Genomic DNA, 27,736 nt, shown 5'->3' with positions numbered 1-27,736 from the left:
TTTGTAATTAGGCATGTGCCCGCCTCAACCACAGATTCTTTGCTTAGCATGCCCTGTGGAGTCGCTGGACGCGGAATGAAAACTAATGACATTGAAAGACCTGAAGAAACGAGAACGATATAGACAAAGCAAAGATACGAGTGCAGTGCATTAAATGACGAATCCAGAACGGCGGACCGATACGGCCGGTTCGGGAGTAGCTTAGGGGACGTTGCGAGGCGAGTATGCTGCGTAGGAACGAGGCTGTGAGGAGAATCCGACAAGGAGAAGCTTGGTACAATACGGTGAAGGCGCTACCTGCAGTCTACAACGTCGGCGTGAACAAGCTTTTCAGCTTCTTGAGCTTCAAGCTGTGAGTCAGGCGTCCGGCGACACCGTTTCTGCGTCTACGACGACGGATGCTGCTCTGGCCGCCCAAGCTAGCGCGGTCGCTTGCATGGCGGCCACTCGAGTCGGTGCTGTAGATGATGTTGCCCACGAGCGTGGCGTCCTCGGCCCATGAGCGTGCATATTCGGCCTCGCGCTTGGCGCGGTAGCATCGATCGCGACGGTCCAGCTCGGTGCGCGAGACTCGCTCGGACGGGTGCAGGAAGACGATCCCAGCCGTTTGGCGGAAGGCGCGCGGGGCGGTGTAGACGAGCGACATGAGGTTCGTGGTGTGGATCGAGTGGAGTCGCAAGGTTGTCGTGGTTGACTGGGTTGGCGGAGGACGTGGTAAGGCTCGTCAAAACTCTGTGAGATGGTGGATGTGCAGAATGAAGGAAAGCACAAGTTGGTGGAGAGGTATATAGGTCGTACCGGGTCGTGACCAAAAGCTTGGCTTAAACGGGCAATCCTACGCTGGCAGGCGAACCCTGTTTCCGCTCACGGCAGGAGCAGCCGCGGCAGGCCAAAAAAAACACTGCTCTTGCGCTTGGTCCCCGCGTCCACACCCTCCACACGCAGGTCAAAAGAAGTGCACTGAGTTCATTTAGATTCATTCGGCTCTCTGAGATTAATGACGATTGCATCCTCAGCAAGATCGACGCTGCCACGGACGGCCGGCGGATGGGAACGGATCCTTTCTTTGGGAATGCAGCCTCGCAGCTCCTCACATGATGGCTTGCGCAATCGTTATCGGCATCGTCAGATAAGGATGCTAGGGGCTTGCCTCGACGCCACCGCAATGCTGTAGCGAGAGAGCCAGTTACCCGTACCTAGGCGTCCTTGCTGGGTTGCCATTCGTGCGTGCTGTCTGTATTGCATCGCCCTGCACGGTTGCCTGTAGACATGAAAAGATCAGGAGATTTGATTGCTAGAGCTTGACCAGTCTAACAACGCCTAAATCACCAAGCTGCAGACTGGGCATGTTTGCTAAGAAGCTGGACCTAACAAGGTCTTTGCGCTTGCGGCCTGCGCACGAGCTCGTTGCCTTGATTCCTTCCGATGATCCGAGCCACCAAAATTTCAGTCTTTCTGCTGCTGCCGGCAATCCAAGAGTCGGTGCTGCTTTTTTGCCCTTATCGAGCTCACCATTTCTTCCCAACGTCGTCAACCTCTTTACCATCTCCGGAAAAGCTTGTCAATCATGTCGGACATTGCGCACCTCAAGTCTCTGTTCCGTAAGTCTTGCGCTCGATGAGGCAGGCTCGGCATCCCGGGTGAGCAAGCTTGGCTCACCGTCTCTTTTCTCTGAACAGGTTTCTACGACGACTACCCTAAGAAGGGAATTCGATTCTGCGACATCTTGCCTGTCCTTCGCGACCCTCTGGCGTTCGAGCTGCTCCTGACCAACATTGTGTCGCACCTGTTCACGCACACTATTCCGTCGCTCGATGACGCTGCCGCCCCTGCTCCTGCCACGCCGCTCGAACCGGGCGCCAAGTCGTACGGCAACCGCAAGATCGACGCCGTCGTCGGCCTCGACGCCCGAGGCTTCCTCCTCGGCCCCGCCATCGCCCAGCGTCTCGGCTGCGGCTTCGTCCCCGTGCGCAAAGCCGGAAAACTCCCCGGCGAGTGCGTCCAGGCCTCCTATCTCAAGGAGTATGGCGAGGACGTCTTCGAGATGCAGAAGGACGCCCTGGCTCCCAACTCACGCGTTCTTGTCATTGACGATCTGATCGCCACTGGTGGCTCGGCAAAGGCTGCCGGTGAGTTGGTCAACAAGTGCGGAAGCAAAGTTGTCGAGTACGTCTTTGTTGTCGCGATTCCCTTCCTCAAAGGCGCGGACCAGCTCGATGCCCCTTCATACCAGTAAGTCCCCTCCCCTTCTTGAACCCAGGCCGTCCTCTCTGCGCCTCGTCTTTGCTCGATCACTGACTTTCACTTCTGCTTTGTCATTATCCGCCCTTCACAGCCTCGTCGAGGTCGACTAACTAAAGGTCTTCCGCACGCATAAACGCACGAGTCTCGCCGATATCGTAGTCGAACAGCATTAAATCACAACATCACAGCTTATGTCGGTGGATTCGGAAAAAATTCATCATTGCACGGCAAACATCTACAAGGCAGTGCGAGACAGCTTTTGCAATGAGTCTGAAGGTCGGGAGAGGTTGAGCAAAGCCAATAAGAAAGGGTGGTCAGCATGCGCCTCCAGAGTCTACAACATGGGCCGGAGCAAAGACACTTACTGAGCAGAACATCGCCTTCCTTGATGATCTTGGTGTACTGAGCGTTCTTGTGATCCGGTCGGCGCGTTTCCACAATCCCGTGCACCTTGTCGATCACAGCTGGCAGGCGACCGGACGAGATGAACCTCGAAAGCTCGCTGTCGATAAAGTCGCCCGACACGCCGAACGCAGTGGCCATGTTGTCGATCGACAGCGACTGGTAGCTCTCCAGCAGCTGCGAGTAGGCGATGATGCGCATCTCGCGAACGTAGTAGCGCGCGTGCTGGTGGAGCGCACGCGAGGTGAGAATGTGCGTCTGTTCCACATCGGCCAGTGCACGGAAGAAGTTGCCGTACTCGCACGCGTAGAGGCTCGTGACAAAAGCGCGCAGGTGTGGGATCTCGTCGATGACCTGCAGCACTTCGGGCGAGTCGATGATCTTCTTTTTCAGATCCGTTCGCTTGAGCGTCAGTGCGTTGGCGAGGACCGTCAGGGTGATAAAGTCGATGTAGTCGATGAGTTCGGTTGCTGTGAAGGTGCTGAGTGCGTCAAGGAACAGCTGGCCGCCCGCCTTAAAGTCGCGGATCGAGAGCAGGTGCAGACCCTCGTACACCTTGAGTCGGTTCCTGCGCTCCCAGTCTCCTCCTTCCTCGACCAGCTTCTTCGCGTCGGCAATCGATGAGGTGACGACATCCGTATCACCGAAGAACAGTCCGATTCGCACCTTTGTCAACGTAAGATCCAGCTTCGAGCCCAGCCCTGCACCCTTGGACACGGCCAGGTTGTGTGCTTCCAAGGACTGCTCCTTGTCGCCAATCTTTGCATAGTAGGCTGCCCTCTGTCGCAAAACACCGTTGATCTCCATCTCGCCCTCGTTCTCTTCGACCTCCTTTTGCTTCTCATCCAGCTTCTGGAGTTCCTCCTTGTTCTTGGCCTCGAGTTGCTTGAGCAGCGACTTGTCCTCTTTCAACAGACCTTTGAGCGAGGCGTCGCTCAGGACCAGCTGGTAGTATGGTGCCATTTCATCCTTCTCGATACCTTCGAGCAAAGCCTTCTGCGAGGTCTGGATTGCGGATTGCGAGAGGTTTTTGGAATGATGCGCTAGCAGGAAGAGGTGCTGCTGCAGCTTGAGGTTGGGGATCGGTTGGACGGTTTCCTCGTCCATGTTGTGATTCGAGCGGCTGCTGCTGTATGATGCAAGGCGGTATGAGAGAAAGTGCAGTCGTGCACAATCCTGTTTGAGGCGATGTTCAGAACCGTCGATTTCGAGCTGCGGCAAGGATGGTTGAAGGTATGAGAGAGGTGTTGGTTCAAGCTGCTGCGCGGCCCAAGCCAAGACGCGGCGGTGGAGGTTGGATTTTGGCGGGCGATCACGCTTCTGCTTATGTAAGCACCCTTCATTTAGCGTTGATCCCGCTGCTCACTTGCAACGTGCGCTGTTTCCTCTCCGACCACCCATTGAAGGCGATCGTGTTCGGAGTACCTGTCGTCTGCTTGCGTTGCCCTTGTATGCTCGTCAGCGCCTGCATTCGATCGCTGTGCTCCACAAAGCAGTAAACGTCGAGCGGAAGGACGAGTTCTTGCCTGCTTTTTGTGTCCACATTAAATGTGTTTATTATATTTGAAGCTCAACTTCCCTTTCTCTCTTGGTTACCAACAAAGCAGCTTCTTCATCAGGCGGCAACAACATTGACGAACCAAGGGTTGTAGGATTCGTTGAACATAGTGGGTCTGGGTACAATTACAGCTTTTGTAGGGGTAAGGGGAGAATAAGTGAGACGTTGTGAGAGGTTTTGAGTCTGAAATGAGCCAGTCTCGATCATCTGCCGGGACTGCGGCTGCGGTCTCGGTTTGCATTCGTCCTCCTTGATCCTGTCCCTCGTGCGGCTGAGGCTCCAGCAGGTGGCTTGACAAACGCAAAGTCTGCTTTGAGCTCTTCATCGAGAAGAGTAAGACCCTCGCTGCACGCCTGTATCGCAGCTTGTGCTTCGTCTTGTTCTGCAAATTCGAGGAGGGCGTATCCCTGTTCAGATGCGATAGCAATCAACAAAGCTTGTTGTCAGCGTGACTTGTCGGTGCCTCTTAGAGTCTTCAGATGTCGCTCTCACCTTAACGTAACCTGTTCGTCGATCTAAGTTGAGGTGGCAGCTCTTGACGTTGCCATAGTCTAGGAACTTATCCATAACATCTTCCTCCGTCGCTTCTTCGTGCACGTTGGTCACAACAATTACCCATCCCTCCACAGCTGTCGATACGGATGCGGAGACAAACGTCAGATCTTGATTCCAGATGCAGAAGCAAGGCAAGTTCAACTCACATTTGACTGCGCGGGCGCCGCTGTCTGATGTCTCGTCGACGACATCGAACCTACCAGCCTTGACACCTTCGGATGCGGGGCCGTTGCCGCGAGGATCGAAGCCTCTCCCTCTGCGCTTGACATCGGGATCTACAGGTTTGAGAGAAAACGAAGAGGATAAGATACTCTTTCGGACCGATTGAGCGGCAAGCTCAGTGCGAGCACTTACCGTCATCCATGTCAATATCGACCACTGGGTCTGCTTCACGGGTATTTTCCATCTTGACTTCGTCGGCCATGGCCACTAAACGTGTTCCGATTGATATGGAGCAGCTTTTGGATGTATTGGTGATTGAGCTGAGTTAGTGACTTTAGGAGAAGATGTGCGCAAAGAAGAAGAAGAAGCACCTTTTGGCTCGTGCTTTGTTTTGGCAGAAAGTGGAGCAGGGTCTGTCAATTCTAAGCCGCGTTCCGAGACTTTCGTGTTCTGTAGGTCTTCGCTTCGATTTCGGTTCTTCTCAGCACACCTGTCCTTCCTCCGTCTCATCGAGGATCAGCTCGAACAAGGGCTCTTCAGCATTTGCATCTAGCCATGAGCCGCTTCGAAGTGGCCGCGGACAGGCTCCGTCAGTCCTTGTCCGATCTCATACCCTCGTTACTTGCTAGCTTATCAAGCTTGCGACAGGCAAGTCCACAGCATGCGCACCAACAACTCCTTCCATTCACCCTCGTCCACGATGCTTTGGAACCACTGGTTGACACACAAACTAATCGAGAGGATTTCGGTCTATCTGCGAACCTTTCGCTCCTCGATAAGGACGGCGCAGAGGTGCGGCTTCGGAACCTGTGTTTGGAGATTAGCAACAATGAACTTCGCAAATTTGTCTTGGAAGACGCATCGGGCTTGGTTGCTAGTCAAGGGCAAGACCTAGACGAACACACCTTACGAACACAACTTGCATCAACTCTCGACCGCCTCGATGCCATTCTCGTCCTCTCACTCCACGATCTAATTGATGCAACACTACCACTTTCCTTGATCGAAGAGCTCATCGAAGGCCAGCCCATCTCGACTTGCTCGCGGCTCTTTGCGTACACAGAATCCCGCGTCCAGCCCCTCACTATCGACCTTCATCCTACCAAAGGCAAGGGTCTCGTGCTGCTGCGAACATGCAACGAGCTGCTCAGAAGGCTTTCCAAACCCTCGCAACAGCACACTGTGTTCGCAGGCCGCATCCTCAGCTTGCTGGCCAAGGTGTTTCCGTTGGGAGAAAGGAGCGGTGTCAACCTTCGCGGAGAATTCAATGTCGAAAACAAGACGCACATCGAGGAAAAGACCGAAGAGGCCGATGCAAACGCCGAGGAAGGCTCTGATGAGAGAGACGAGGTGTTCAAGGTCACCTACGAGTTTTACGAGCTGTTTTGGAAGGTGCAGCGCTTCTTCTCGAATCCACCGCTGCTCATGGGCGCTCAGGATTCCTCGCGACCAACCACGAGAAATGCTACGCCTGCAGATGGCTGGGATGCAGATCATGTCGTCTCGGACGAGGATCCCGCACCCGACGGTGCCAAGGGCGCCATGGCAGAGCTGCGAATCAGCACAGCCAAGATCCTCAAGCTCTTTGGCGCTGTCACCAAGCGTGAAAAGGAGCTGGCGGGTGCAGCCAAAGCGGAAGAGGCTAAAAACAGCAAAGGCAGCGCTTCGGGCGGGAGTGCGACGCCGCCGTCCAACAAGAGGCTCAACGACAATGGTACAGCCAACACGGGCTACATCGCTGGCAACTGGATAGGCCAGAAGAGAGACGAACCGGCAAGAAAGCGTGCTCGACCCGATATTGTCGACGGCGTTCCGACTTACAGCGCCGATGCTGACGAAGAGATGATCGAACAGGTCAGCTCGACGGAACATGACGAGGCGAGTGCAGCCGAACGCGGCCACTTCTTTCCCACGTACCTCACGGGCCGGAAACTCTTCGAATACGAGATTCGCGACACGTCTTTTCGCAAGCACATCCTGGTGCAGTACCTTGTATTGTTCCAGTACCTTCTCTCGTTCACACCACTCGCCAAGGAAAGCTGGAAGGACTGGAAGAACAAGACGCTGCAAGCGCTCTTCACGCTCGAAGATGCCGACGAGCGGTGGATCCGATCTACCTGGCGCGAAATCCAAGGGCTTATCCGCGAGATTCAACCAGATGGACGACTCTTTCTCGAATCCGTCCTTGAGGTGCTCAAGCGAGAAGCCAACTGGATTCGATGGAAGACAGAGTCGTGCCCATCGATCGAGAAGCCACCTCTTTCGCCCGAGCAGATTGCGCAGTTTGCGTCCGCAAGAGCACTGCTGCTGCGCAAACCTGAGCCGTATCCGCACAAGCTCGGCACAGCTGCACTCTCCGAGCTTTGGCAAGACGGTCTGCAACCACCCGTGCCGGGCACGCGAAGGGTGGAGAACGAGATGGGCGAGTACGTCACCATCGCAACGGACGGACTAGAAGAGCTCGAATTTCTGCCGCCGATCCCGAGCCTGGAGCACTATAACAAGTCGATGCAGCGCGAAAAGATGAAGCTCGATTTGCGCAAGAAGCAGCTTGGTATCGATGCGGCGGTAAGCGAGGCACAGCTGAGCAAGGAGGAGCGCGAGAAGTTGGACAAGGACGAGCGCGTGCAGGCGACGATCGAGAGCATCCAGAGTCTGGCGTGGCGAGCGCTGCGTGTGGCCAACCGGGACAATCTCCACTTGTTTGGCAAGCCGGAACGACCGGAGGATATTGAGGGACTGCTGCAGGCGATGGAAGAGGAACGCAATCCGAAGCCGAAAGTAGTGGCCCCGGCTGCGCAGCAACCTGCCGCCGATGCTGCCGCTGCGGTGAAGAGCGGTGAAGAGGCTGGCAAGGCGACAGATGGCGGTGCAGAGGCGGCCAGCGAGCAAATTGTTACGAGCAATGCGGAAGAAGGGAATAAGGAGGTTGCTACCGAGTCTGTGCAGGAGCAAGATTCGGAGATGGCAAGCGAGTCGGCTCCATCGGTCGGTAAAGTCGAGGATCAGCCTTCTAGAGTTGCAGTGGTCGATGCCGAGCAAGCTACTCCGAAGACTTTGCAGACAGTAGAAGAGACAACGATAGAAGAGACAACGACCTCGACATCCGTTGGCCTGGCTTCAGAAGATGACACAGCAACAAAAGAGACGGAGGAGGGTGCTCCAGAAAAGCACGTGGACACGCCTGCTGATCAGGAACAGGACGTAGACATGTCTGAAGCTGCTTGATCGCCTTAGAGCTGCAATCAATGGTCATTATCAAAATCATCACTTGTGTGCTTCGATATTGTCGCTAATTGTCTACAGGAGGGTCAAGGACGACGACGAAGAAGAAGACGCCGTCGAGGTCGTCGACGACAACGACGACAACGACATGGTCAAGGTGAGCTGTTCGACATGAGTCGCATGCACAAGGCAGCAAACAGCGATTGCGTATTGATTTAGAGCTCAGAGATCTTGCGCGCTGTTTGTCGTCCGAGGCTTTCCGGGGATTTTTCGATCTTGTCTGTCCTCTCTCACAAGACAAATTCCGCGTGAATGCTGCTGTTGCTGCACCCCGCATCCACCGCAGCCCCCTCTCTGGGAACACACTCACACGGTGCTGCTGTTCTCTCGTTGATTGCGGAGCGGGGTTTGGGGTTCATCGTCATCCGGCTGCTTGGTCGTTCGACCCGCCTCTCGTTCTTTCTGACATCCACACATCCATCTTTCTTATTCACACCATCCCTGACCTAGATCCCTTTGAATCGGTGGCAGCATATCACGCCGTCTTCAACAACCACGTTGCCAACTTGCAAGCGGTACATAGACCAGCGGTACATTTGTCGCAAGAATCGCCCAGCAATCATGGCAGCCAATCGTCTGGGCAACATCCAGGGCCACATCTCTGGCGAAAACGGCATCAGTCAAGCAGGTAAGTTGACCCTTTCTTGATCCCAGTCAACAATGGTAGCCTGGGTTGTCTGCTCGTCATCTCACGTCGATGTCCGAAGCGATGAAGATGGCAGTATTGAGCGGCGTGTAATGACCGGAAGAGCGAGGTGGGAAGCACAAAGCAGGAGCGTTGGTTAGTCAACTTCAGCCATCCGGTCCGGTTGCAGAGCGGAAAAAATGACCTTTGTTAGGTTCCTGCTTTATCGTCCGGAAAGGCACAGCCGCGCAGGCTCTTATATTCACCGGTGTGGGCAGCAGGGCGGCAGGGCCGAGTCAGGATTCGGGCGCGTTTCGGCAATCTTCCGCAGGGTCATTTGACGCTGTGTGCGCCCTCTGCCCCCGCGCTTTGTGACTCCCGCAGAGTGTCGAGGACCATTGGCGCCGCAGCGTTTTGTTTCCTGGCGCACCGTTTTATGCTCGGAAAAGACCGAAGGCGGTAAACTGCCTCACTTTGCAGCATTGAGGGCCGCTTCGTGTTGCTGTCTCGTCTTCTTCTCAGCTTGGTTCTGTGTGACAGCTGCGCAACGTCACACTTGGCCGACCCTCTTATCTAGCCTGCGCACATTTGCTCCAACTATCCTTCTTCTCCGCCCACCACTACATCTGCAAATCTCGGGGCGATAGACACGAGCTGACACTCTTTTCACCATGGGCTCTATTTCCGAACAACCTTCAGCTCTCGCGGTTTGGAGCGCCGTTCCTCAGGCTCCCGAAGATGCGTAAGTGGCACATATCTTCTCCCATTCTAGTGTCTCGGTGCGTGACAGCCAACTAACCCCCCTGTTTCGACCTCCTTGCTACTGACAACAGCATCTTCAAGCTGACTGCCTCCTACAAGGCCGACACCTACGACAAGAAGGTCAACCTCGGTGTTGGTGCATACCGTGACAACAACGGCAAGCCTTACGTGCTCCCATCCGTGAAAAAGGCTCAGGCAGATCTCATCGCAGATGAGTCGGTCGACCACGAATACCTCAACATCACCGGTCTCCCCGAATTCACCGCTGCTGCTGCCAAGCTCATCCTCGGCGCCGACTCTCCCGCCATCGCCGAGAAGCGCGTCGCCTCCGTCCAGACCATCTCCGGTACCGGTGCCAACCATCTCGGCGCCGTCTTCCTCCAGCGTTTCTACCAATACCAGTCCTTCGGCGTCGACCGTCAGATCTACATTTCAAATCCAACCTGGGCCAACCACAAGGCCATTTTCAACTCGGTTGGCATCAAGCCCGTCGACTACCCTTACTACGATGCCAAGACGATCGCGCTCGACTTTGCCGGTTTCACCAACGCGTTGAAACAGGCCAAGAACCAGAGTGTCTTCTTGTTACACGCCTGCGCACACAACCCTACGGGCGTCGACCCCACGCAGGAGCAGTGGAAGCAGATCGCCGACATCTTCGCGGAGAAGGGCCACTTTGCCTTTTTCGATTGCGCATACCAGGGCTTTGCCTCGGGCGACTTGGACAGAGATGCTTGGGCGGTACGTCACTTTGTGTCGCGCAAGAGCATCCCCTTGCTCATTTGCCAGAGTTTCGCCAAGAACGCCGGTCTGTACGGCGAGCGTGTCGGAGCGCTCCACGTCGTAAGCGCCACGCCCGAGCAGAACGCCGCCGTGTTCTCGCAGCTCGCAGCGATTCAGCGATCCGAGATCTCGAACCCGCCAGCGTTCGGTGCGCGCGTCGTCAAGATGATTCTGACTCAGCCTGACCTGTTCCAGCAGTGGCAGAGGGACGTCCAGGAGATGGCGGGCCGCATCATCACCATGCGCCAGAGCCTGTTCGATCTCTTGACAAAGAAGTTCAACACACCGGGCAACTGGGACCACATCCTCAAACAGATTGGCATGTTTACCTTCCTCGGCCTCAACACCAACCAGTGCAAACGCTTGCTCGAAGAGGGTCACATCTACCTCACCGCCAACTCGCGCATTTCCATGGCTGGTCTGACGACCCACAACGTTGAGTACGTCGCCTCGTGGATCGACAAGGTGGTGCGCGAGAACAAGTGAGCGGCGGAGCTTGTTCTGCTTTGTTTGATTCTAGTCACACGTTTTGCAATTACATCTTCCGAGTTTTTTTAGACGTCAACCTGTCCTGTTACAAGAGGCGACTCGGAGCGCCTGCTGAGGCTAACGGTGTGTGCTTGCTGAGATGACAGAAAGGGTTTCCTCATTGCTTTGTATTATTCTTTGATTGTAAGGAATAACGTCTATTCAGCTCTCGCCTTAACTTCGTCCGCCGACGGAATGCTCTGCATAGCTCCCTCCTTCTCACAGGCCAAACTCGCCGCCCTCGCCGCCCACTTCAACGCCTCTTCTACAAACTTCGCCTCCTTCGGACGGGCCGACTCGACCAGACTCTCATCAGCATGGACGTTGTGGCCCATGAGCGCAGCCACGAGGTTTCCGGCAAACGTGTCGCCTGCGCCAGTGGTATCGCGCACCTGCTTCGGCTTGAACGGCGGCACATTGAAGAATTCACGCTTCTCACTGCCGTCGGCGAGCAAGACGTTGGCCATGACACCCTGGCCTCCACGCGTGAGCACCACCCATGCAGTGTTCCGCAGCTGTTCAAGCGACGACAGGGTTTCCAGGACTTTGCGCGATCTCTCTACGCCTTCGCTGAGCGATTCGAGAGATGAGGCCGCGGAGGGTTGGAGGACGCGGAGGAGGTCGAAGCTCTCTCCCTCGTTGAGGACGAGCACGTCGATGCTCGTCCAAGGGAACTGCTGCACTTGGTCCTTACTGAGCATGGGCGATGGGTTGAAGATGGTCGTAACGTGGTTGTCCACCTTGTCCGACTTGGCATGCTGGAGGAAAGCAATCGTCGTTTCCAGTGGGATCTCGTTTTGCAGCACCAAGTGTGTGATTCGTCGTTCTGCGTTGGACGTCCACGCCTTGACGGGGTCGGCAGACTTGCTGTCAGTCGCAAAGTTGGCACCCTTGAGCAGCACGATGCTGTTCTCCCCGTCTTCGGCGATCTGGATGAAAGCTCGACCGGTAGGAGTGTTTTCCAGGATCTCGGCATCGTCGGTGATGACCTTTCGCGATTTGAGCTCGTCCAGAGGCCATGGAGCGTCTTTGCCCACTGCGCCTGAGAAGGAGACCTTGGCACCGGCAAGCGCAATGGCTGCAGAGACGTTAGCACCTTTACCGCCGGGCCGCGAGACGAGGCCGGTCGAGGACATGGTCTCTCCAGGTCGCACAATGTGCGGCACCAGGAACGTCTCATCGATGTTGATGGACGATTTGACCAGGCAGAATGGCCGCCCGGCGGAGGATGCAGAGGTAGACGAGCCAGTAGCTGAGGAGCTCATCTTGACAATATCGATTTTAGGGGATGAATGATGAACGGTGGAAGGAACGCTTGGATATGTGTTACAAAAAGAGGTTCTGCCTTCGGATCTTCGGATTCGGTTCGTGGTAGAAGCGCTCTTTTCCCTTGTGTTGGTCGGATTGAAGCTCTACAGCACAATGACGATCCGTTGCTCTGTGAGCTTGTACGCCTTTTATCGCACGAGTCGTGTTTGGACAGCCAAAAGCCGGCAATAATCTAATCGTCAACGTGGGGAAGCACTTCTTTGCAAGCAGATGCTGTCAAACAGATTCACACTTTCAAGCTCACAACAACCATCACTGCTGCCGTTCATTTGGACGAATCCACATCACCGACACAATCTCCAAGATGCTGGAGGTCGCGCCCCCAACAAGCATACCCATGTTCCCGCGCAATTACCGCGAGTTCCTCGTTACCCCGGGCGCCCCCGCCATCCCCGCCGCTTTACAAACCCTGCAACCGGGTGAGATCTTCCGCCTCGCCCAGCCCAAGTGGCCCGTCGATTCTGTTATGCCATCCTTTTACGCCCTCGCTACCACCACCATCTTCGCTGCCTTCTTCCTCCTCGCGTTCAAAGACCTCGGTGCGCTGGTCAACTACGAGTTCCGCACCCGTCTGGGGATAGCAGGCAATCCGGTCATCGGAATGACTCTCTCGCTGCTCGCATTCACGATGCTGCTCATCACATACGAAAACGATATCAAGAAGCGCTCTGGCTACTACCCGGAGGGGTCCGATGCGCGGTATTTGGTTTGGTTGAGTGCGTTTGCGACCGTGTGCGCGGTGTTCTGGGCCAGCAGCGCTTTCCAGACTCCCGTGTCGGCGCCAGACGAGGACAAGGAGGGAGAACAGGTGGAGAACGCGGACAAGGAGGTGTTGAAGGGTTCGAGACGACAGCAGAAGAAGCAGGCGAAGCGCGAAGCCAAGAAACTCACTGCAAAACAAGAGTAGACCATCACTAGTCAATGTTCACGCTTGAAAACACAAGACACGTGATGACGCACGAATCCATTCGATTATAGGGAACACAGCCTTAAGCACCATCCGCATCATCCGCTCCAACGGTCCTCAGCCTTCCGACCGAAGTCAAGCGCTTATCGAAAGCGACAAACGCCGAATCCGACTCGAACAGCTCGTCGATCGACTCTAGCGACCGGCAGCTCGTCTCCGGGTAGAAAGCCCATACGAATGGCATGCAGAAAAAGTTGAGCGCTCCGAACAAGAAGAACGTGTTGTAGCTGATCGCGTTGAACAGGAACGGCGTGATCTCGGTCACGATTCCGTTGCCAATACTCCAACCAAACACGGACCAGCTGCCACCCTTTGCACGGATGAACAGCGGGAACACCTCGGTCGGGTACAGCCAGGGCACGCTCAACCATGTTGCGCCGAACGTTGCCGTGTAGAGGAACACCATCGCTGCCAGAGCGGCTCCCCAGCGTTTGGCGAGTGCGAGATCCTCGGTCGCCGAGCCGGCGCCGTACTCGAGGGCATACTTGGCCGCAACGCCTGCGATCAACAGCGAGATGCCCATGACGATGTTTCCCCAATACAGCGTTTTCCTGCGACCGGTGCGGTCTAGCAGGAACACGGCGATGAACACCGAAAACATGTACGACACGTCGTTGAACCCGGACAGCAGTCGAGCAAGCGTGTCGCTGAAGCCTCCGGAACGGAACACGGTGGGTGCGTACACGGTGATCACCCCGATTCCCGCGAGCTCCTGCAGGATCTGCAGCCACACGACGAGGATGATCCTGCGCCGGATATGAAGGTTCCCACCCGATGTGGTAATCATGCGGATGAAGCCGTCTTCGCCATTCTCTTGACGCACGCGCTCGAGTTTGGCTACAGCGAGAATCTCTTGCAACTCGCGGTTCACCTCGGGGTCTTGCTCGTTGTACGGCGTTGATCGCAACCGGGCCAGGATTCGACGCGCTTCGTCCACGCGTCCCATCTTGGCGAGCCATCGGGGGGACTCGGGAAAGAAGGGCAGAGCGGCCAGTAGCATCAGCACGAAAACCAATTGGAACGCTAGCGGGAATCGCCAGTTGAACCCGCCCGTCTCGATCGTTCGCACGCCGAACGAGATCCAGTAGACTAGCGCCAACCCGAGGATGTTGAAGACAAACTCGAAGCCTATCGCTTGCCCTCGCTTGTCATGCTTAGATAGTTCTGCAACCCACACGGGTACAGTACAATTATAACAGCCCGTCCCCACCCCCGTGAGACAGCGAGCCAACACCATCCATGTGATGTTCTGCGCAGATGTCTGCAAAGCTGCGCCTAGGATGACCCAGAACGAGCCGAAAACGATGGTCTTCATTCGGCCTGCGCTGTCGGCCATGTAGCCTCCTAGCATTCCTCCGAGCAAGGTGCCTGCATAGTACACAGCAACGATACCACCGACCGCTGCGCTGTCGCGCTGTGTCTCTTCGCCGTCGATACCGGATGCGGTGCCCATGAGGCGAAGGTAGTCTTTGGACTCGTTAACACCAGACATGACACCTTGGTCTGAAGCGTAGCGACGAATTGTGAATCAAAAGGAATAAGCTAGAGTCAGCAGCGCGTCCACTGTGAGCACCACTTCCTTGCCTATCTACTCACCGAAACCGAAGAAGAGAATGGCAATGCCCGCCACCATCTGAACGGCCCATTTCATCTGAAAAGCTGAAAGATTGAGCACGCGTTTTTCGCTGTACACGTTGGGCAAGAACTTGCTCCACCAGGGCTCGGGGAGTTCGGGAAAGTCGTCGTAGTCGACCTTCTGAAGCGAACTCGTGCGGAAGACATTGCTGGGAGAAGCCGTCTCGTCGAGCTTGCCGTCCTTGTCGACATTGTCGATGTTGTCGATGGGAGTGGCTGCGGCCCGCGTGGTTGAATCGGGAGATTCCATTTTTTTGGATCAGGGTCCAAGTGCGGATGGAGTTGAGTTGCTTACGCTGACACGCACAGGTGTGATAGATAGAGAACGTTGAGAGGTTATATACAAAGGAAGAGGATACCTTGAGTTCCTAGTGAGACGAGGAACAAGCCCTGAATGAGGGCTGTCGTGCGGGCAGGAAAGCGCAGGACGCTTTTGATGAACAAGGTTGCTGCTCATTTCATTCCCCCACGCGGAGTACAAGCGACCCGAGGCTCGCCCCTCAGAGACAAACATTTGTCGGGGGCCAGAGGCATGCGCAGAAGGTGCCGTACCTTCGAGCAGGACTTTTAGCTCGGTTAGAGATCACGACCCCATTCGTCGGTGCAATATAGCATTGGCGTAGATCATGCTCGGCCAATTTTCTGGCGATTTGCTCACCGAAACTCAGGTGCGTATCCGAGTTTCCCCCCACACAGGTTACACGGCAGTCAAGACTTGTTTGTCAACAGCCTGCGCCTCGTCCTGTTTGTGTCGCATTCCGCCCTCAGTTTTGCGCGCGGCATTACTGCTTCCTTCGGAAAGCCAGGGTTGGTGGAAGCGAGGCGGTCCCCCATCACCGCCACGAGCGAGATCCTCAGCCTGCTCGATAATCTTACACAGAAGAGACAGGTACCGGTTACGGCGAGAAAGGGTCCGGTCCGATAGGCAACAGACAAGCTCACAAGGTGTGAACAAAAGCACAACAGCGATGAGGTCATTACTTGAGGTCTTGGCGGTCGGAGTGAAAAGCCAAAGTCTCTCCAGGCTGGGTCAACAAGAACCGGCCGACGATCAAGCTTGAGCTTTGCCGCCGCCTTGCGGACCGGAGTACCAAATGAAAAGTCACCCCAGTCTCGCTTGGCAAAGCGGCAAAGCGGACGGAAACTTTCGGTCTCATAATCGGCGAAAAGAGCGTGGTGACAAGCAGAGATTTGCGCGCCGTCGATGAGCCGTATCCGAGATTGCCGGAAATGTGGGATGGAGGAATGAAAGTCGAAGCTCTAACAAACAATCCAAATTGGCAATCTACGCGGCGCTGTCCGAGTCGCGATCCGGCTGAGCACGCGCGGATCAGAGACCAACACTTTTTCTCTGACTGAGCCTCGCTGCTTGGTCGAGATGAGTATCTTGACACTTGCAGCTCTTCCTTTCCACTCGTCCCCATCCGCAATCTTCTATCCTTCCACCATCTCAATCCGAATCATCTGGTTCAAGGGCAAGCCATGTCGGAGCACGACAAGCACACGCTTGCCCGCGTGTCGTGGCTTCAATCGCTCGTCTCACATCGCATCGTCCCTGTCTCGTTCGCAAAGCACCTCTACAAACGCTGCTGCTCCATCCTTGGCGCACCCTACGATGAAGCCGCATACCAAGCCATGTACGATGAAGCCACCAAGCATCTCTCTGTGCTCGACCTCGAGATCCGTAGACTGCGCGATCAGCAAACGGGCGAGCACATGCTCGCTCTCGTCAACACCAAGGCAGACAAACTCATCCAGGGCGCAACCCGATACACGGCCAACGAGATTGCGTTCATCAAGAAGCTTGTCGAGGAGATCTTCAAGGCGAAGAAGGAAACGTATTCTCTCCCGGCGCTGGAGGCGGTCAGGCTCGGGAGCAAGGTGCGGACTCACTTGACGCGGGATGCTACCGAAGAACTGTTGAAGAATCTCGTGGATCATCGGTGGATCGACTACTCGTCGGATGGGATCTACACGCTCTCGACGCGATCGTTGCTCGAACTGCGCAACTACCTGCAGAGCGAATTTGGAGAAGATTACTACCATACCTGCACGCACTGCAAGGATCTCGTTACGCTCGGCATCGGTTGCATGAATACGTCGCGCGGCTGCACCACACGCTATCATCTCCATTGTGCGCGCAACACCATCGGTTCGGCTGTAGACGATGACGATGCGCTCTATCGTCTGTCGGAAGGGTTCTCGTGTCCGAATTGCAAGCGGGTGTGGAAGTCGCGACCCATTGGGCCGAGAGCACTCAATCTCAATTCGAGTGATGATCACGACGGTCTGTTCAGCTCGCAGGGTGATCGATCGCAAGCGGACATGTCGATAAGTTCTAGGCGGAGGCTTGTCGCGGATGAAGACGAGGAAGAGGACGACGAGGACGAGGCAGAGTACGGTAATGCGGCTGAGCAGTCGCAACGACACGTGTCGGCACGAGAAGCAGCCGAATCAGACGCGGACGAAGAAGAAGAAGTCGAGCAGCAGCAGCTAACGCAGTCAAGATCAACACGAGTCAAGTCCGAACCTGAACGTACACCGCAGCAGCAACGTTCTCGACCTCGAGCGGCTGCCTTGGAGCAAGAAGACAACAGCGAAGAAGAGGAAGACGTCAAGCCGCGGAAACGAGTCCGTTGAGCCAAGTCGCAATTGTTCTGTGGCCTTGCGCCTCCTTCTCAACCGAATTGCGGGCAAGCTCAGCGAGTCTGGAAACACGTCGTCACACACAAGCAACAATTTCTATTCTACTGAGCCCTTCGTAACGTGAAGCGCTCGTCGAGCCATGATACCCAAATCCAGAGTCGATCTTTTCACACACTTCAAACAGCGCCAAATTCGTGCCCGCTATCAGATCACCGAGACACACTAGCACATGCGCGCAATCAAGTAAGATTGTGTGACATTCATTTCCAGCACCAAGGAGGAGCAGGCGACATCTAGCGGAGCTTGTTCTGACTATCCTTATTCAATGTGCTGCTGAAAGAAGTTTTAATCTCTCGGTTTCGGAACGGTCAAGAGGATTTAGGCGTACGCAGCAGCAGCGTTGGCCAGGTCAGCGTTGAACTTGTCGGCCAAGCTCTGAGCTGCAGCCTTCTCGTTCGCCGGGCTGACGCTGACCAGGGCGGCACCGAACGTGGCGGTGTCGGTCTTCAGCGTAGCGATGTTGCTCTTGGCAATGCTCTGGACGCCGAGGCTGGTGAACTGGGGCTTGAGGACGACCAGGCGGTCGGTGGCCGACTTCACGTTCTTCTCGGTGCCCGTGAGCGTGTTGATGATGTCCTGGGCGTCAGCGTCAGTGGGGGTCTCGGTGAGACCCTGCACGTCCGTGGTGCCGGTCTTGATCTTGTCATCGAGCGCGGTAGCCGCTTGGCTGATGGCGAGCGCCGAGAAGTAGGTGAGCGAATCAGACTGCAGCTGCTTGTTGAGCGAGGTCACGGCAGTGTCGATCGCAGAGATGTCCGACTTGACCGTGGCGACGGTGGTGCCGCTCACAATCGAGGCGAGGACGAGGAGGAGAGCAGAGCTGGTTGCGATGAACTTCATGGTTGCAGAGTCTTGGAGGTGGTCAGAATAGACGTGAGGGTTATGGAGTTTGTTGGGTAGGATGAGTGGAGAGTGGCTTGTGTTTTGAGATGGGGAGAGGAAGCCTTTCTTGCTCGAAGAATGGGCGCTATATATCTGTTTTGGCATACATGTTGCTCCTTGGTCGACATCGCTGAATGCCTTCGAAGGACGACCGTCCAGCACCAACTTCTCCTTCCCACTCTCTCGACCAGTGCTTCACCCAATGCCGCTAACCTCACCCAACGTCAGGAAGCTCACCAAGCACCAACTCTTCGACTAACGAACACGTTCCTCACTATACCGAGCACCTCATCTCGTCCCGTACTTGCACCACAACAGCCTTTCACAAGAGAGCACAAGTGCTTACTGAGACGCAACGACGGAAGCTCCTCGTCCGTTGAGCTCGGATGCTGGTTCCTGCGACACTAGTGTCGGCACCTGTCTCGCCTGCGGCGGTCGATCGCCTACTAGCGTCTACGCTAAAGTCGCGGGGAAGCTGTGGATGCCATTCACACGGATCTTTGGGCTTTCACAAGAAGAAGAAAGGTACGCATAACCAAAGAGGCGGACTCGAACAGGCAACGCGACCAAATGAAAACGCCACAACCATGGCGACAACGGTGCTAGGCGCCAGAATCAAATCGCTCGTCAGGAGCGTTCTCATGCAGCCCTCGTCGGATGTGTGACCCAAACGAACCGAACGCTGCAACACCAGAAGACCGTTCCTCTCGGATCGGTCTGCCGACTACTCGGGCCAATCCTCTCTCCCTCTCAACTTGACTTGGCGAGACACCATCCTTCTCTACGGTGGAACTATGCTGATCAAGGCACACCACACCATGTGAAACGCTTGGCGAGACGAGGGTCTCCAACCATGGTGCTCGATAGAAGAGAGGAGGAGAAAGAGGAGCGCGCGAACACCCGAGCAGTCAAATAGCGCCGCCCGGGGGCGTATATTCCGACGGATCAGCTACACTCACGCTCAAGCTCCCCTCATCTTGCTCACTGCAGCCGATCGCGGCCATGCTTAAGCGGAGAAGCACCTCAGAGCCGAACAGTCGATCTGCCGCCCTCTTCCGCGCGAAGTCTCGCACCATTGCAGTAACGATTTTCGTCTTCGGTAACACAAGAGTGTGGGGGTTGCGGGGTAAGCCAAACGAGAGAGACGTTCCCAAGCAACTAAATTAGCGCCTTCCGCTCTCCAAGTCCATGGGCAAAATTGTAAGCGACATTATTTCCAGGCGCTAAACGTCAATAAACAACCCGTTTCCTGCATCGAGCAACTTGTGACCCTACATCAAAGGTGTGCAGATCCGCATCTCGCCCGTGAGCCAAGACGATGCGTACCGAGGGACTGGCTACTAAATTGAGAACGAGCTCCTTCCGGCGACAGCTTGCCGCGCCGTTTGCGACGTACTCTCGGCCGGCAGAGAGTGGCGTCATTTGCTGTGACTACGTCGTTAAGTCTAGGCCGAGCCGCTGGACAGGTCTCAAAACGTGACTGCTGGTGCAGTAGTTAAGAAGCCGCCGAAACGCGAAGTCATACAATTCGCTCAGCCTTGAACGCCATCTTCTCCCCTCGAACGCCTCATCACAGCATCGACTCAGCGCGAGGGTCACACATACCGACGTTCATCTCACTTAATATGCTTAAAAAAAGACGGCCACAAACTGCTTGAACAGGAAGGGAGTAGAGATTCTATAACATGTACTAATACAAGGTAGGACAAATGCAAAGGAGAAAGCAAGGTATGTTGTGGAGGCAAAGAGCCAGGCAAAGAAGGTGCAGCGTTGCGGGTGACTTGTGTGTGGTATTTGGGGAAAGATTATGCAGAGACGAGGGGACAGAGAGACGATACCAACAGGACAATTAGTGGGCGAGACCACGAGTAGCCTGGGTACGTTCGCTCTCCAGCTTTGCCTTGTTAGCCGCAAAGGCAGCGTTGCGGACCTGCTCCACCTGTGCGCACTTGTGCTGTTCGGGCAAGCGGTGCTTGCCGCAGAACTTCAAGCTGCAATGCGGGCATTCGCCGACGAGGTTGATGGCGGCATCCTTGCACTGGCTTTCGGTGCCCGCGCCGTTCTGACAGCGCTTCTTGGCACCCCCACGGAGACGGAGCACCAAGTGAAGCGTCGACTCCTTCTGGATGTTGTAATCCGAAAGGGTACGGCCGTCTTCAAGCTGCTTGCCAGCAAAGATGAGACGCTGCTGATCAGGTGGAATGCCTTCCTTGTCCTGAATCTTGGCCTTGACATTGTCGATGGTGTCCGAGGACTCGACTTCGAGCGTAATGGTCTTGCCTGTCAAGGTCTTGACAAAGATCTGCATACCACCACGGAGGCGGAGGACAAGGTGCAGAGTCGACTCCTTCTGAATGTTGTAATCAGATAGGGTGCGCCCGTCCTCGAGCTGCTTTCCCGCAAAAATAAGTCTCTGCTGGTCAGGAGGGATACCCTCCTTGTCCTGGATTTTCGCCTTAACGTTGTCGATGGTGTCCGAGGACTCGACCTCGAGGGTGATGGTCTTGCCAGTGAGGGTCTTGACAAAAATCTGCATCTGCGAGAGAGCAAGTTACGGGGTGGATGCAGAGGTGATCGATGACAAATTAGCCACTGAGCTGGTTTGCGGTAAGGTGGACGACCCAGAGCGGTTGCAATGGAATGTCGTGTCGATGAATGCTGAGCAGCTACTTACTTTGCGAGCTAGATGCGGATGTTGAGATGTAGTTGAGTTGAGATTATGCTATCTATTGAGGTTGATAAGAGCTCGCCGTAGGTGCCAGCTCTGAACAGTGGAGGAAGCTGCGCTATGCAAGAAAGGCGATAGAGGTGGAGTCAAGCGGTGTTGTTGCTGCCGGTGAGGAAACTGAGCAGTAATGCTGGATGTAGGAAGTAGTGTAGTGAGACGTTTTGATGATGATAGTGTGGAGATGAGTTGGAGTGAAGTAGAGATAGGTGGCAAGGTCTTATAGAAACGGCCTGGTTGGTGTGACTCAGGTCGGGCGAGCTGCACTTGGCAGCAGTTGTGAAAGACAGGTCACAGCACAGCACAGCACATCACAGTCGGGATTTATTTATTTTGTGTGCGTGTTATCGGTATCAAGCCTGCCCCCTGCTGCCAAATGCAACACGTAAGCGGGCCCCCTGGTCAGCCTTTTTAGACATTTGAGAGAGAGCTGAGCTTGAAAATCCCGCTCCATTTGGCTCGCCCTCTCCGCTGACCGTCGGGGCGAACACCAAAATGACGCTTGCCTTTTGGGGTGCGAACCGGGCTGTGCTATGTGCTGTACCGATTTCTTATCTCACTCTAGCCTGTTTAGTGCCCGTCTATTCGCGCCCTTAGCAGCTGAGTCTCTGAGGTGGCGATGGATTCGAAATTGAGCCATTTCCATACGCAATACAGTAAGTTTGGACCGAGTCAGCTCCAGACTGGGCTGAGACTGAGACCTGAGACTGTTGTGACCGCGCTGTGGCGAGACCTCCTCACTTTACCCCTTGGCCTCCACACAAATTCATGCGATTTTGCTGCAGCCTCCTTGGTCCAAACTTTTTATGTGCCTTTGCTGCCTCTCTCTCTCCCTCTCTCTTTTGTTGCAATTCGAAACCGGCCCTATTTCGATCAGGAACCTCTTTGGATTCGAAATCTTACTCCTGCAAAGCCACTCTCAACGAGCTAGGAAAACCCTGAAAATTACACAGTGGATGACGCGTCCCTATCTCGGCGCTAGCCGCTAGCTTGACTACTTTGGGAAAGAGTGATCGAGAGGCCACATGGCAGCATCACGGTTACAGCGACGATCTTCGAGTTTGTCGGTCCCGATCGATATGTGATGTGTGGACCCTTGCTTTTGTGTGACGCTCAACTCAGAGCGGCCGCTGACTACCAATGGTGCTCCTCAATAAGACAACTACCAGAGCTGCGAGAGAGACTCGAAATCTGCTAATCTGTAGGTCATAGACATTGGAAACAATCGTGACAGAGCCGCCTGGAACAGCCTCGAAAAGGAGAGCATATCTACAATGGGATGGATGCATGTAAGGTTTTGGTGGTATCAATGGTAGAACGACGGTCGACTGCTGCGCTTCTATCTACGCAACACGACTCGCTAGGCGTCGAATCGCAGGCACCGAAATATAGGCAGGGCAGTACGTCTCGATGCCGGTCACCTCACGTGGCAAAGGCAGCTCATACGGCCCAGCCTCGTCCACCTCGGGCGGCAGCAGCAGGTGGTCATTGCGGTCGTTGGGCACCACACGCGACGCCACCGCCTTGAGAATCTCTGGCGAGATCGGGTTCTCGTAGTCAGCCACATAGTAGTGCGAGATGAGCTTCTGGATCTGCGTCGGGGTCAGCATCCAGCAGACATCGTAGATAATGTCAATGTCGCCCAGCGTCGCTTTCTTGAGCTGCAGCAGCTTGGTCGCCTGCATGAGGTGCTCGAGCTGCAACGTGCCTTCCGGCATGTCGTGCGACTTGCACCACTCTTCGATACGAGTAATGTTGTATTGAATCTGCATCGCGCGCTTCCATGAGCAAAAGTTCCTGCGCATCAGCAGGTCGTTGAAGCTCGTCACACCGATCAGCTTGAGCAGCTCCGTCACCACCTGCTGCGTCACCGACGGCTCCACGTAGTAGCTCTTGAGACTCTTCCACACCTTGTTGAGGATGCCCAGGATGTCATCCATCGTGTGCGTCGGCGTCGAGTTGTTCGAAAGCAGACGGTTGAACAGACGGCCCGAGTGGTCGCTCGTCACAAAGCCGGGCAACGACTGGCTTTCGACCAACGCCGGGATCACCATCTTGTGCAGACGCTTCTTGGCCTCCTGCATCCACGTGTGGTAGATGTTGTACTCGAGGGAGTCGAGGTCGTGCTTGACAATCGTGACAAGGCGCTCGTAATCGCCCCACTCGAACGACCGTGCGGCGCCGTCGACGCCCGGGCCGATACCCTGCAGCATGTCGCTCTCGGCGATGCATACAAACGACAGAATCTCGTGCACGTTCGAAAGCCAAAAGATGCCGGGAATGATAGCCTCTTCGCCCTGGAAAGACATGACGTGCTGCTGAATCGTCTGCATGACGTTGGCGAGGAAGCGCTCTGATTCACGCACAAGACCGTACTTCCACATCTCGTTGGTGACGAGCGAGATGAGGTGAGCCGGGAACAGCACCTCCTTGGGCGAAGGCGGGTTCTGCAGACTCGGGGCGGGCACCTTGAGGTAGCGGATGAGTCCGTTGAGCACGTCCTCGTCGAGCTGCTCCTCGTTCTCGAGGATGCGGATGATCTCTTCGGACGGGTCATCCTCATCGTACTCGTCGTCGTAACCATTGCGCTGTCCAAAGCCGGGAATCTGGTGGCCTTCGAGACCAAAGGCGACCGACACGTGGCGATTGGCGGTAGCAGCGCTTCGCTTGGCTGCCATCATGGCCTCCTCGTGCTCGTCGCGGCCAGCGGGTGCGTCGCTCCACGGACCGGTCTCGCTGTGACGACGAGGGCGGCGCTTGCTTCCACCAGGCGCGTATCCGTTTTCCTTGCCTGTAGCCATGTTGAACACGGGCGGCGCGGCATTCTCGATGCGCTGCGAGTTCTTCTGCAGCGTGTTAAGGGCGTTGGCTCGGTTGAGCTGCTCGCGCAACGAGGCTACCTCGGATCGGAGCGAGTTGATCGTGGCAACATCGTCCTCGGACGACTTGGTGGCACCGTTGAGCGCCTCGGATCGTGCCTGCAGCTCGTCAGCCTGGCGCTCGATCTCGGCAGTGAGGTCCGAGATGCGCTTGTCCTGCTCGGCGATACGCTTGAGGGACGCCTCCTGCTTGGCGTCGAGCTCCTTCTTGGCCGCCAACAGCGCTTCAAACTCGGCCCTGGCGACGGTGGGTTTGGCAAGCTCCTCGCTCAAGGCGCGATTCTTGCCTTCGACTTCTTCGTGCTTGCCCTGCCATGTGAGGATTTGTGCCTCGAGCGCCTTGATCTTGGCCGACAGCTCCTTGTTGTCCTTGATGCGCTTCTGCAGGTTCTGCGTGAGCTCCACCACCTTGTTCTCGAGCTTGTACGAGACCTCTTTGAAGTGCGAGACGGAGCGGGCCTCGTTTCGTCGCGCAACGAGCTCCTTCTTGGCGAGGCGACGACGGTAGCACGACTGGAGGTGGATGACGCCCTGCTTTTCCTTGCGGTATTGCCTGCGAGCCATGGCACCACGCAGAAGGGCTTGAAGTCGCGTGGCTGAGAACTCGACCTTGGCCGTCTTGTACGTAGAACGCACGGCGCGGCCGCGTACGACACTCTGGATCTTGATGACGGCCTGACGAGTGGTCTGAAACTGCTTGCGCGCCAAGAAGCCACGGGCAACGGTCTGGATCCTGGTTGCAGCCGTGGCCTGTCGAAGGTCCTCGACGTACTTGATAGCCAGGCGCATTCGCCACCACGACTGGATCTTGACCGCGTTGACTCGCATCGCCTGGTATTTCTTCTGGTGCACGTGGCGTCTGAGATTTTTCTGGATGATGATGGTAACCGCATTGAGGCGGTCGGTGCGCTTCTGCTCGAACTGAGCCAGCATACCAGCTCGGAAGAAGATCTTGGTGAGACCGACTTGGTACTTGTCCTTCTCGGTGATGGTGGTCGACAGAATGTGCGTGGCCAGCGCCTTGACCTTGTCCATGTCCGCCATGTTCCAGCGGTCCGAAGAGACGAGCATGTAGTATCGCTCGGCAAAGTCGGCAAACGTCCAGCGTGAGGGGTAGCCGGCGCAGCTGATGCGAATGGTTTCGAGCACACCGCAGGCTCGCAGCTGACCGAGCACGTTTTGCGGCTCGACCTCCCACGCCTTTTTGGCCTCGTTGGGCTTGATGCAGCGAATATAGTGGACGTTGGTGCTGTCGATGGTGGCCATGAGGCTGATGAGCGACGTCTTGAACTGCGAGCCGAGCGTGGGCTTCTTGATGCTGGCACCGGGAAGTTTCCTGGGCCCCGGCTTGGCGGCGGCCGAGTCGGCTGAGGCATCATTGGGCTCATCGGGCTTGTGCAGATTGACGGCCGTGTCAAGCACCTCCTTGAGAAAGGGGTTGGTGGTATTGTTAAGCAAGGTGAGGTGCTCATCGGGGACCGTGTCTTTGTTCTTTTCGACGAAACCTGCGCTCGCGTACTCGACGTCGAGAGCGTAATGGCAGACGGTGAAGCCGGTGGTGCCAAAGCGCGGCTTCTTGAAGGCGTTTTTAAATTCAGGGCGACGGTCCATCTGCGTGTAGAGCTTCTGCACAAACGACTCGTCTGAGCCCGAGGGAAGACGCGACTCTTCGTCGAGCAGCGAGAGGATGCCGAGCTTACCCTCGATCATGTCGATGCATGGCTGGTTGTCGGAAAAGTCGATAAAGGTCCACGAGATCTGCTCCTGAAGGTATTCTTCCTGCTCGAGCTTGAAGACGTGATGGTTGAACTCGTGCTGGAGACGCTCGTTGGCGTAGTTGATGCAGAATTGCTCGTACGAGTTGACCTTAAAGCGCTCGAAACCGTAGATATCCAGCACACCGATCATGGACTCGCGCGATTTCGAGGAGCCAAGAGCCAGCGATCGGTTCATCTGGTCGACGAGCCAGTCAAAGAGGCACGTGTAGACGTATTTGGAGACCGAATCACGAACCACGATGGCCTGGGCCTGCGTCAAGTTGGAGACCACCTTTTCTCCTCGGGTCTGGAGCTGCTTCTTGACAGTCCACTTGCGGAATTCGGACGAGTCGATGCCGAGCATGCGCGTGGCCATAAAGAGACTGGGCTCGTCGTCGGCCAAAACGGCATCGTTTCGTGCAGCGGTAATGTTGACGTTTCCGAGATGCAAGAGCGCCGCAAGCAGACGGAAGATGCTCCACTGACGTTCAATGGTAAGACCGACGGTGCTGAGCGCCTTTTGTGTCGCCTTAAAGTCCTCAGCGTCGTTGACACCATTAATAATATGGCTGCCGGCACCGCCCTGGTTGAGGTAGAAGAACTTGGAAGCGTCCTGGAGACCGAGGTCCTTCATTTCGGACGACGGCGCGCCGGCACACAACTGGTAGAAGATGTGGTAGTTGCGCTCCGACTCTGGCTGGTAGACGAGACGCGAGCGTTCGAGCAGGTAGGTGCGCATCTTGGCACCGACGATCTCGTGGCTCTTGTCAAAGAGGATTTCGAGGTACTTTCCGAATCGAGACGAGTTGTCGTTGCGGGTGGTCTTGGCGTTACCAAAGGCTTCCATGATGGGATTGGTGGCGAGAATCTGTTGCTCGGTCTCGCTCATGCCGCTGCCTCCCGATGCGGCCTTGCGACTGCCTGGACGGTCTGGATCCTCGACGGTGGCGAAGTAGCGCATGATGTATTTGGCCGAGACGGTCTTACCGGCACCAGACTCACCACTGACAACAATGGTTTGGTCCTTCTCATCGCGGATCATGTATCGGTAGGCGTCTTCTGCGATGGCAAAGAGATGCGGTTCGAGCTCGCCTTTGCGTCTGCCCGAGTAGGCCTGGATGATCTCGGGGCTGTAGAGGCTGAGACCGTAGAAAGGGTTGACTGCAATGAGCACGATACCTGAGTAGGTGTAGATGATGCGCTGCGAGTATCTGTTGAGGATGGTGTGCAAGACGGAGGGCTCGTTGAGGTAACTGAGGTTGGTTAGATCGTCAGTGGCCTCGAGGAGCGGCGGGTTGCGCAGCGGTGGCAGCTGGTCCTCGCCGTCCTTGGCGGCCAGCTTGGCCTCGGAGGTGGTGACGGTCTTTGTTGCGCCCGTGTCGTCGAGAGTGAATTCGAGCGTAATGTCCCCCGAAGGCGTCTTTGCGGTGGGTTTGGCGAGCGATGCACTGATCCAGCCTAGCTCCTTGTCGGGGAACCAGGCTTTGGTGCCGGGCACAAAGGCCGCGAGGAGGTCGGTGGCTGCTGGTGCCATGTTGCGAAGGGAGGCGTGTCGTGGAGCAGTACTTGTGATTGAGTGCTTAGTGATCGCTTGAGTTGGCGCTGCCGGTGAGGCAATGGAGGCAGCAGCCTAGAGCGGTGCTGTGCGCACGCAACGAGTCGATGAAGCCGGCGGAAAAGAGCAAAGAACCGCCGGGGTAGCTTTGCTGAGCGATGACGATGTTGTGCGGCAAGAGTCTACCGATACCGTCAATGGCACGTCAAGCGCACGATGCAAAAGCCTGCTCTCGCCGTAGAAAGGAATTAAAGGTAAAGAAGCTGGAGGCGCGGACGACGGCGATGAGACGTCAACGTTGTGACCGAGCGTAGCCAGACGAAGCGAATCCAGCAATGACGACCACGAGCGCCAAGGATGAAATGAGAAGAAAGGAAAGGGACACGGTGGGAAGGAG

General features: G+C 55.9%; 13 protein-coding genes across 13 annotated transcripts; 5 read left to right on the top strand and 8 right to left on the bottom strand.

Moving 5' to 3' along the window:
• Positions 1-304: 304 nt before the first annotated feature.
• EX895_002133 (uncharacterized protein) lies at positions 305-646 on the bottom strand (the record flags this gene model as incomplete). The annotated part of the gene is made up of 1 exon (XM_029882732.1): positions 305-646. One exon carries the CDS (start codon positions 644-646, stop codon positions 305-307), a length of 342 nt encoding a protein of 113 aa, XP_029740877.1.
• Positions 647-1,567: 921 nt separating this feature from the next.
• EX895_002132 (uncharacterized protein) lies at positions 1,568-2,354 on the top strand (the record flags this gene model as incomplete). Its single annotated transcript, XM_029882731.1, has 3 exons — positions 1,568-1,601; positions 1,680-2,232; positions 2,336-2,354. The coding sequence occupies 3 exons, from the start codon at positions 1,568-1,570 to the stop codon at positions 2,352-2,354; spliced, it is 606 nt and encodes a 201-aa protein (XP_029740876.1).
• A 125-nt stretch (positions 2,355-2,479) lies between these two features.
• EX895_002131 (uncharacterized protein) lies at positions 2,480-3,753 on the bottom strand (the record flags this gene model as incomplete). Its single annotated transcript, XM_029882730.1, has 2 exons — positions 2,480-2,514; positions 2,610-3,753. 2 exons carry the CDS (start codon positions 3,751-3,753, stop codon positions 2,480-2,482), a joined length of 1,179 nt encoding a protein of 392 aa, XP_029740875.1.
• Positions 3,754-4,407: 654 nt separating this feature from the next.
• On the bottom strand, positions 4,408-5,183 carry EX895_002130 (uncharacterized protein; the record flags this gene model as incomplete). The annotated part of the gene is made up of 4 exons (XM_029882729.1): positions 4,408-4,611; positions 4,697-4,833; positions 4,906-5,034; positions 5,114-5,183. 4 exons carry the CDS (start codon positions 5,181-5,183, stop codon positions 4,408-4,410), a joined length of 540 nt encoding a protein of 179 aa, XP_029740874.1.
• A 293-nt stretch (positions 5,184-5,476) lies between these two features.
• On the top strand, positions 5,477-8,149 carry EX895_002129 (uncharacterized protein; the record flags this gene model as incomplete). The annotated part of the gene is made up of 1 exon (XM_029882728.1): positions 5,477-8,149. The coding sequence occupies one exon, from the start codon at positions 5,477-5,479 to the stop codon at positions 8,147-8,149; it is 2,673 nt and encodes an 890-aa protein (XP_029740873.1).
• Positions 8,150-8,767: 618 nt separating this feature from the next.
• On the top strand, positions 8,768-10,862 carry EX895_002128 (uncharacterized protein; the record flags this gene model as incomplete). The annotated part of the gene is made up of 3 exons (XM_029882727.1): positions 8,768-8,834; positions 9,531-9,573; positions 9,665-10,862. 3 exons carry the CDS (start codon positions 8,768-8,770, stop codon positions 10,860-10,862), a joined length of 1,308 nt encoding a protein of 435 aa, XP_029740872.1.
• A 200-nt stretch (positions 10,863-11,062) lies between these two features.
• On the bottom strand, positions 11,063-12,169 carry EX895_002127 (uncharacterized protein; the record flags this gene model as incomplete). The annotated part of the gene is made up of 1 exon (XM_029882726.1): positions 11,063-12,169. One exon carries the CDS (start codon positions 12,167-12,169, stop codon positions 11,063-11,065), a length of 1,107 nt encoding a protein of 368 aa, XP_029740871.1.
• Positions 12,170-12,537: 368 nt separating this feature from the next.
• Positions 12,538-13,140, top strand: EX895_002126 (uncharacterized protein; the record flags this gene model as incomplete). The annotated part of the gene is made up of 1 exon (XM_029882725.1): positions 12,538-13,140. One exon carries the CDS (start codon positions 12,538-12,540, stop codon positions 13,138-13,140), a length of 603 nt encoding a protein of 200 aa, XP_029740870.1.
• Positions 13,141-13,222: 82 nt separating this feature from the next.
• Positions 13,223-15,085, bottom strand: EX895_002125 (uncharacterized protein; the record flags this gene model as incomplete). Its single annotated transcript, XM_029882724.1, has 2 exons — positions 13,223-14,703; positions 14,797-15,085. 2 exons carry the CDS (start codon positions 15,083-15,085, stop codon positions 13,223-13,225), a joined length of 1,770 nt encoding a protein of 589 aa, XP_029740869.1.
• A 1,232-nt stretch (positions 15,086-16,317) lies between these two features.
• On the top strand, positions 16,318-17,475 carry EX895_002124 (uncharacterized protein; the record flags this gene model as incomplete). The annotated part of the gene is made up of 1 exon (XM_029882723.1): positions 16,318-17,475. The coding sequence occupies one exon, from the start codon at positions 16,318-16,320 to the stop codon at positions 17,473-17,475; it is 1,158 nt and encodes a 385-aa protein (XP_029740868.1).
• Positions 17,476-17,859: 384 nt separating this feature from the next.
• Positions 17,860-18,381, bottom strand: EX895_002123 (uncharacterized protein; the record flags this gene model as incomplete). Its single annotated transcript, XM_029882722.1, has 1 exon — positions 17,860-18,381. The coding sequence occupies one exon, from the start codon at positions 18,379-18,381 to the stop codon at positions 17,860-17,862; it is 522 nt and encodes a 173-aa protein (XP_029740867.1).
• A 1,891-nt stretch (positions 18,382-20,272) lies between these two features.
• On the bottom strand, positions 20,273-20,959 carry EX895_002122 (uncharacterized protein; the record flags this gene model as incomplete). The annotated part of the gene is made up of 1 exon (XM_029882721.1): positions 20,273-20,959. One exon carries the CDS (start codon positions 20,957-20,959, stop codon positions 20,273-20,275), a length of 687 nt encoding a protein of 228 aa, XP_029740866.1.
• Positions 20,960-22,491: 1,532 nt separating this feature from the next.
• On the bottom strand, positions 22,492-27,318 carry EX895_002121 (uncharacterized protein; the record flags this gene model as incomplete). Its single annotated transcript, XM_029882720.1, has 1 exon — positions 22,492-27,318. One exon carries the CDS (start codon positions 27,316-27,318, stop codon positions 22,492-22,494), a length of 4,827 nt encoding a protein of 1,608 aa, XP_029740865.1.
• Between the last annotated feature and the right edge of the window lie 418 nt (positions 27,319-27,736).

The sequence above is a fragment of the Sporisorium graminicola genome, chromosome SGRAM_13, assembly GCF_005498985.1.
Source record: "Sporisorium graminicola strain CBS 10092 chromosome SGRAM_13, whole genome shotgun sequence".
Taxonomy (NCBI): domain Eukaryota; kingdom Fungi; phylum Basidiomycota; class Ustilaginomycetes; order Ustilaginales; family Ustilaginaceae; genus Sporisorium; species Sporisorium graminicola.
Note: the sequence above shows the minus strand (reverse complement) of the source record. Positions and strands in the feature narration are given on the sequence as shown.